The sequence below is a fragment of the Pinus tabuliformis genome, chromosome 1_2, assembly GCF_031772625.1.
Source record: "Pinus tabuliformis cultivar Carrire ecotype Pingquan chromosome 1_2, CPIR1, whole genome shotgun sequence".
Taxonomy (NCBI): Eukaryota; Viridiplantae; Streptophyta; class Pinopsida; order Pinales; family Pinaceae; genus Pinus; species Pinus tabuliformis.
In genome coordinates, this window is record NC_142298.1 from 1,000,740,624 (window position 1) to 1,000,749,700 (window position 9,077).

Here is a 9,077-nt window from a genome sequence, read left to right on the forward strand (position 1 = left end):
TTTGCGAGGGGAATTTTGTATGACATTCCACTTGTTAGTATTCTTATTATCAAAGAAAGCTGGTTGTGGCTTATGCATATGCCCAAAGCTTATTTTCATTAGTTGGTGCACCCAGAGAAATGCAGTGCGTTCTACAGCTCAGGTGAGGGTGAGATAATTCATTAAGTCTTTCTATTTGTGTGTACCTATGTGCAACAAAGTATTGAATTTAGACAACATATTGGGTGCATTGGATGTGGACAATAACATAGACCCATCTAAACCCAGGTCAGATGTGCACGTCAAAGTTGTGAAGATTGAGGATGCATCTCCTGACTTCACAACTTGGGACAAAATGTTAGAATTGAACCCAAAGTTAGAGGGATCTATACTAGTTTCTAGTCATGGCCAGAGATTCAAGAAGTGAGCTCAGACCAAATTAGGGTGAAGTGATCCATCAATTCGGTGATCCATCAATTCCCTACCTAACCTCTAAAAGAGAAAAGACTTGTGCCATTCCTTTTCGTGTATGTACATGTGTATAGAAGCTAGATGCATTAAATCTATAAAATCTAGATGGTGCCTGGATGCATTGTGTTTGTACAAAATGACCTATATATATGAAATATTGGGATGGACATACGCGACGTTGGGCTTGGCTATTTGAAGATGCAGATTAGATCTGGGTTAATAAATTAATACATGTCTTCCCTAGTAACGTTTCTTGTAGATATTTGTGGATGTGTTAGTTAAGGCATAATACATATGATTCATAAGCGCACTGAGATCTGAAAACAAACCAAAAGCTAACCAACAAGGAAATCCCCTGCAAAGAACGGTTTGAGACTTACCTTTCGCAACACCATGTGCAATCCTTACCTTGGCAGGCCAATCGATTACCCTTCCATCTTTTGCATCCAGAAATTGCAATAGATTGACGTTGGGTGCAAAATCATACACAAGAAAGCACTCACCTCTACCTCTAGAACAACAAAAGCCTCTTAACCTCACCACATTTTCATGCCCAAGTAGCGAAAGAGTCTTGAGGCCCTCTTGGAATTCTAATTCCTCCATCTTGCAACTCATTTCACTGATGCTTTTGATGACCATAAAAGACCCATCTCTCATACCCCCTTGTAAGCAGCACAATAGTTGTTTTTCCCTAGCAGATTATTTTCAGAGAAATACTGTGTTGCAGATTCAATTTCCTCGAGGTTAAATCTGTAGCTCTGGAAGCGTTCACATCCTGTTCCTCATCTGCCAAAGGATTCCAACCAATAGTTATGAAACTGGTAATTGTTGGTAATCAAATCACGATATAAGAGTGAACTAATTAAAGGAAAATAATAGATTAATATATTATAAATTTCTAATCTTATACAATATAGTACACAAACAGAGAACTATAATATAACTAAGAGAACCCACTCACTTATGTCATTTAAGCCAAAATATATAGCAGTAATAGAAGAATACAAACCCTCAAAAGGGGTAACTCTCTTCAAAAGTAAAACAAAAGAACAGTGATGCCAAGTGTATACATTTACACAGAGTAACTAAATTATGCAAGCAAAAAAAAATACCATTCTGACTTCTTGAAAAACTATGAGCCAAGAAGTATGGCTTAATTACAATATATCTCGACAATATGCAGGGCATGAATTTCCTGAATATAAGAAAATACAACCAAATAAAGTGGCAAGCTTGCATGACCATGCATAACATACAAAACATTTTCTAAATAAGAATCTAGATGAAGATCTTGAAAATTAAGCTCCCAGGTAAGGGTACAACCCTTGGTTAGCATTGTGCCAAACAGTTAAAATATTGAAAAATATTTGCATAATGTAAACATCGAAATTCATAAACTGAAACCCACTTTCGAAATGGTTAATTTGTTTTGTTGGTTAAATGTTGACATGTGTATAATCTATACAAGAAGAAAGAAAAGGTATTTGAATTTCAGATCGAAGGATTTGAAGGATCCCTAAGTGTTAATGAATGTTTCAAGTAATGCAAAACCTTTTACACATGGAAATGGATCTTTAACCAAAATACCAAACAGGGATGTTTGGATGAATCCACATTCTAAAATTTCCATGCCTGATCAAGTGAATTGAAGTAGTCATCATTACTCCTTGTCATCAATCCAAGCGAGTTTCTACAGTACAACACTGATAGGAGGCCTTTGAGCAGCAACCTCACTGGTGTAATCCAATGCAATGCGTGCTAAATTAGAAGCCTCTTATTTTGAGTACTCCTTTCCGAGAGTTATATCAATGAATTCATCTGGCCTCCCAGATTGTACAAGAGACCTCATTGAAGAAGAGTTTATCCTTGTTTCTCCAGTGAGAAGCTATAGCAGTATGATTCCAAAATCATCTACATCACTTTCCTCTGTAAGACGACCAACTGTGGTGTATTCTGGGGCCAAATATCCCATGCCTACAAAAGATTTAAGGATTGAATACACAATGTCATTTGCTAAAAGTTTATGCAGACCGCAATATGAAAGAACAGGATTTAAGTGTTGATCAAGAAGAATCTTCTCAACTGAGATGTTTTGATGCACAACAAATTTGCTTATGCCTTCATGCAGATACTCAATGCCTATGCAGATTGATACCAGATAACAAAACCAAACAGCGAGTGACTATCAACACAAATAAATGACAGGCTTAAAATATACCATACCAATGATCTATCTATCTCATTTACAAGTTATTTTATAAAAACATGTTCATTTCGTGGAGAATTTTGATTTGAAATGCAAGCAATACTCCAAATACTTAAATGTGGGTATGTTTTCCATGAACCTATGGAGTTGGTTGGTGCTCAATATTTTTGTGCCCTAGACCTCTATCAACACTCCTTGTTTTTTGTATGTAGCCCTGGTGTGAATGTGGTATTATAAATATGTTCTCTATCCAGTTATTATATACAGGGAGGTAATGTCAATCTCAATTTTTTTGCCTCCATAGGATACGCTTTAAGCAGTTGTAGGAAAACATTGAGATTAACACCTCGAGAAATTTGATATCTCCGGGAATGTAACAGATCGAACAAATCTCTGCCAGTTTACATAACCGTAAATACCACCAGTTTAATGATTTCCAGAAGTCCTAAAGGGCTGGGAAGTGTGTTTGAAAATTTGGAACATTGGTTGAACATGTTTATATGATGATGCACCATCATCTACTTGCCTGCACTGCATATGTCGCAACTTCTCTTTGCGAGGGGAATTTTGTATAACATTCCACTAGTTAGTATTATTATGATCAAAGGAAGCTGGTTGTGGCTTATGCATAAGCCCAAAGCTTATTTTCATTAGTTGGTGCACCTAGAGAAATGCAGTGCATTCTATAGCTTAGGTGAGGGTGAGATAATTCATTAACTCTTTCTGTTTGTGTGTACCTCTGTGCAGCAGAGTATTGAATTTAGACAACATGTTGGGTGCATTGGATGTGGACAATAACACAGACCCATCTAAACCCAAGTCGGATGTGCACCTCAAGGTTGTGAAGATTGAGGATGCATCTCCTGACTTCACAACTTGGGACAAAATGTTAGAATTGAACCCAGAGTTAGATGGATCTATACTAGTTTCTAGTCATGGCCAAAGATTCAAGAAGTGAGCTCAGACCAAATGAGGGTGAAGTGATCCATCAATTCGGTGATCCATAAATTCCCTACCTGACCTCTACAAGAGAAAGGACTTGTGCCATTCCTTTTTGTGTGTGTACATGTGTATAGAAACTAGATGCATTAAATCTATAAAATCTAGATGGTGCCTGGACGCATTGTGTTTGTGAAAAATGGCCTATATATATGAAATATTGGGATGGACATACGCATTGTTGGGCTTGGCTATCTGAAGATGCATATAAAATCTGGGTTAATAACTTAATACAGGTCTTCCCTAGTAAAATTTCTTGAAGATATTTGTGGATGTGTTAGTTAAGGCAGAATACGTATGATTCATAAGCGCACTCACATCTAAAAGCAAACCAAAAGCTAACCAACAAGGAAATCCCTTGCAAAGAAGGGTTTGATACTTACCTTTCACAACACCATGTGCAATCCTTACCATGGCAGCACAATCGAGTACCCTTCCATCTTTTGCATCCAGACACTGCAATAGATTGTCGTTGGTTGCAAAATCATACACAAGAAAGCACTCGCCTCTACCTCTAGAATAGCAAAAGCCTCTTAATGTCACCACATTTTCATTCCCAAGTAGCAAAAGAGTCTTGAGACCCTCTCGGAATTCTAATTCCTCCGTCTTGCAACTCATTATACTGATGCTTTTGATGACCACAAAAGACCCGTCTCTCAATACCCCTTGTAAGCAGCACAATAGTTGTTTTTCCCTAGTAGATTCTTTTCAGAGAAATACTGTGTTGCAGATTCAATTTCCTCGAAGTTGAATCTATAGCTCGGGAAGCGTTCACATCCTATTCCGTCATCTGCCAAAGGATTCCAACCAATAGTTATGAAACAGGTAATTCTTGGTAATCAAATCACAATACAAGAGTGAAATAATTAAAGGAAAATAAGGGATTAATATATTATAAATTTCTAATCTTATACGGTATAGTACACAAACAGAGAACTATAATATAACTGAGAGAATGCACTCACTTATATCATTTAAGCCAAAATATATAGCAATAATAGAGGAATACAAACCCTCAGAAGGGGTAACTCTCTTCAAAAGTAAAACAAAAGAATAGTGATGCCAAGTGTATACATTTAGACAGAGTAACTAAATTATGCAACCAAAAAAAATTACCATTCTGACTTCCTGAAAAACTGTGAGCCAAGAAGTATGGCTTAATTACAACATATCTTGACAATATGCAGGGCATGAATTGCCTGAATATAAGAAAAATACAACCAAATAAAGTGGCAAGCTTGCATGACCATGCATAACATACAAAATATTTTCTTAATAAGAATCTGGATGAAGATCTTGAAAATTAAGCTCCCAGGTAAGGGTACAACCCTTGGTTAGCGTTGTGCCAAACAGTTAAAATATTGAAAAATATTTGCATAATTTAAACATCGAAATTCACAAACTAAAATCCACTTTCGAAATGGTTAATTTGTTTTCTTGATTAAATGTTGACATCTGTATAATCTATACAGGAAGAAAAAAAGGTATTTGAATTTCATATCAAAGGGTTTGAAGGATCTCTGAATGTTAATGAATGTTTCAAGTAATGCAAAACCTTTTACACATGGATATGGATCTTTAACCGAAAGACCAAACAAAGATGTTTGGATGAATCCACATTCTAAAATTGCCATGCCTGATCAAGTGAATTGAAGTAGTCACCATTGCTCTTTTTCATCAATCCTAGCAAGTTTCTGCAGTACAACATTGATAGGAGGCCTTTGAGCAGCAACCTCACTGGTGCAATCCAATGCAATGCGTGCTAATTTAGAAGCCTCTTCTTTTGAGTACTCCTTTTCGAAAGTTATATCTACGAATTCATCCAGCCTCCCAGATTGTACAAGAGGCCTTATTGAAGAAGAGTTTATCCTTGTTTCTCCAGTGAGAAGTTGTAGCAGTGTGATTCCAAAAGCATACACATCACTTTCCTCTGTAAGACGACCAATTGTGGTGTATTCTGGGGCCAAATATCCCATCTCTGTAGAAGATTTCAAGATTGAATACACTATGTCATCCGCTAAAAGTTTATGCAAACCGCAATCTAAAAGAAGAGGATTTAAGTGTTGATCAAGAAGAATCTTCTCAGTTGAGATGTTTTGATGCACGACAGCTTTGCTTATGCCTTCATGCAGATACTCAATGCCTGCGCAGATTGATACCAGATAACAAAACCAAACAGCGAGTGACTATCAACATAAATAAACGACAGGCTTAAAATATACCATACCAATGATCTATCTATCTCATTTACAAGTTATTATATCAAAACATGTTCATTTCGTGGAGAATTTTGATTAGAAATGTAGGCAATACTCCAAATACTTAAATGTGGGTATGTTTTCCATGAACCTATGGAGTTGGTTGCTGCTCAATATTTTTGTGCCCTAGACATTTATCAACACTTCTTGTTTTTTGTATGTAGCCCTAGTGTGAATGTGGGTGTGAATGTGGTATTATAAATATGTTCTTTGTCTAGTTATTATATAGAGGGAGGTAATGTCAATCTTAATTTTTTTGCCTCCATAGGATACGCTTTAAGCAGTTGTAGGAAAACATTGAGATTAGCACCTCGAGAAATTTGATATCTCTGGGCATGTAACAGATCGGACAAATCTCTTCCATTTTACATAACCTTAAATACCACCAGTTTAATGATTTCCAGAAGTCCCAAAGGGCTAGGAAGTGTGTTTGAAAATCTGGAACATTGGTTGAACTGCATATGTGGCAACTTCTCTTTGCGAGGGGAATTTTGTATAACATTCCAGTAGTTAGTATTCTTATGATCAAAGAAAGCTGGTTGTGGCTTATGCATACACCCAACGCTTATTTTCATTAGTTGGTGCACCCAGAGAAATGCAGTGCATTCTACAACTCAGGTGAGGGTGAGATAATTCATTAACTCTTTCTATTTGTGTGTACCTCTGTGCAGCAGAGTATTGAATTTAGATAACATATTGGGTGCATTGGAGCATTGGATGTGGACAATAACATAGACCCATCTAAACCCAGGTCGGATGTGCACCTGAAGGTTGTGAAGATTGAGGATGCATCTCCTGACTTCACAACTTGGGACAAAATGTTAGAATTGAACCCAGAGTTAGATGGATCTATACTAGTTTCTAGTCATGGCCAGAGATTCAAGAAGTGAGATTAGACCAAATGAGGGTGGGGTGATCCATCAATTCAGTGATCCATCAATTCTTTATATATTTTTGTGTTTGCATTTAGTGTCAGTGAATTAAATCTAGATGGAAAAGTAGCAGTGCAAGTTCAATTCTAATGAGAGTGAGAGTGATCCATCAATTTTGTGAGCGAGTCTGCCTTCCCTACCTGACCTCTAAAAGAGAAAACAATTGTTCCATTCCTTTTTGTGTGTGTACATGTGTATAGAAGCTAGATGCATTAAATCTATAAAATCTAGATGGTGCCTGAATGCATTGTGTTTGTGCAAAATGGCCTATCTATATGAAATATTTGAATGGACATATGCGTCGTTGGGCTTGGCTATCTGAAGATGCATATCAGATCTGGGTTAATAACTTAATACATGTCTTCCCTAGTAAACATTGAGATCTGAAAACAAACCAAAATCTAACCAACAAGGAAATCCCCTACAAAGAACGGTTTGAGACTTACCTTTCGCAACACCATGTGCAATCCTTATCCTGGCAGGCCAATCAAGTACCCTCCCATCTTTTGCATCCAGAAACTGCAATAGATTGCCATTGGGTGCAAAATCATACATAAGAAAGCACTCGCCTTTACCTCTAGAACAACAAAAGCCTCTTAACCTCACCACTCTACCTTATATCACCATTGCCACTGTGTAGGAATCTACCCCTATGCAATATAAAAACTTCACTGCAGGAAGCAAAAAAGAAAGACCAAACATAGGAATGAATTATAATATGTAAAATTTTACAACTCGTAATAAACACTGTTTCCTCCAAAACATTGTATCGAACAGGCAATACCATCATAAAACAGGGAAAGTTTTGGTCCTATGTGTTATAGAAAAAATTTCAAAGTCAGAAAGACGACATGAAAATTAAAAAGCAAACGAAAAAAAATTCTTACAGTTAGCCATTGTGCTCTCAGCTTGTCCTCGGCACACAAGAGATGACGAGCTCAGCTGACTCTTGAATTCTGGAATGGATATTTTACTCTTTATTGCACAAAGAGAATTTAATTTACAACTATAATTCAAGCTCCCGAATATTCAAATTCAATTCATCCTCTAACCTTTAGAACTTTACAATTTCACATATACAACACACACTAGACGTATGATATATTCAGTTGCACTGAAAAGCAGCAATAGAAAGTAAAAGCACGTTAATGTGTCTCATTATATGGCAAAAGCAAAAAAGTACTAAAAAATAATATAAAAATATCAATTAAATGAGTTGAGTTTCATACTTGTTAATTATAAAAAATAAATGCTAAATTTGTAACAAAGCTAACTGACAAAAAATTTTGGTAAAAGCTATAGTGAACCTATTAATGGGTTCAAAAAATATAAATAATGTTAGAAAAAATAAATACTCAACTTGTAAATAAGTCAACTGATAGTAAATATTGGTAAAAATTATGGTTAATCACTTACAAAATATAAATAACTTTTTTAAATATATAGATTTAAATATGTAAAGTTAAATGAAATTCTAAAACTCTTTAAAAATATATATAAAATTAGAATTAGAATTTCTAAACTAATAATTTTATATATTATATTTTGAATAATATAAAATATGCTATTATAATCATATTTAAAAAATTTATAATAAAAAATTTAAAATATATTTTAAAAAATTTCAAAAAATAATTTTAACATTTTATTATATGTTATTTTCAAATTTCTATTAAAAAAATTGATTCTATAAACTTGAAAGGATAGTTCTTGGGTTGTGGTTTTATATATACAAAAAGATTATCATTTTTACTAGTATTTTAATAATAGTTAAAAAATATGCTTACTTTTTATTTTTAAATTTGTTTAGCAATCTTTAGAATGCTTACAGCACATCTCTTAAAGAAATTGGAATTAAAAAACATAAATCAATAGAGAAATGGGGGGTCGTAGTTTTGTCGCTACTTAAAAATTTATGTAAAATATTAATGAATATCTTTTAAAGAAAATGAATAAATTAGGTAAAAAATATATATTAAATTTTAGAAAAAATATGACATGAAATTGAATTTAAATTGACATGTTTTGTCTTCTTTTACCACCACCTAATTCTTGATGATTTTGTAAATTTAAGATTAAACATTCCAACTCCATTTATTTTTATAAAACTTCTTTGCCACAAAAGAGGAAAAATTGATACACATTAAAATGCCTGACCAGGTCGTTGTACACCAGTAAGAGAAGTATAACCTGCAATGACCAAAGAGGGTATATTAATGATGTAACTTAGAA

At 34.7% G+C, this 9,077-nt stretch overlaps 1 protein-coding gene and 1 pseudogene across 1 annotated transcript; both read right to left on the minus strand.

The window, feature by feature from the left end:
* Positions 1 to 2,335: 2,335 nt before the first annotated feature.
* Positions 2,336 to 4,273, minus strand: LOC149209455 (proline-rich receptor-like protein kinase PERK7). Its single transcript, XM_089398630.1, has 2 exons — positions 4,039 to 4,273; positions 2,336 to 2,424 (listed from the first exon to the last, which is right to left on the minus strand). Exons 1-2 carry the CDS (start codon positions 4,271 to 4,273, stop codon positions 2,336 to 2,338), a joined length of 324 nt encoding a protein of 107 aa, XP_089254756.1.
* Positions 4,274 to 5,313: 1,040 nt separating this feature from the next.
* Positions 5,314 to 9,077, minus strand: part of LOC149209456 (coniferyl alcohol acyltransferase-like) — a 24,927-nt pseudogene continuing 21,163 nt past the window's right edge.

Bases quoted from the DNA above. Each gene is read 5' to 3' on its own strand.
- LOC149209455 (XM_089398630.1), bottom strand. From the start codon at position 4,273: ATGAGTTGCAAGACGGAGGAATTAGAATTCCGAGAGGGTCTCAAGACT. The intron at 2,425-4,038 runs GTAAGTATCAAA...AATCTTTTGTAG, and splicing joins TGCACATGGTGTTGTGAAAG to GCATGGGATATTTGGCCCCA.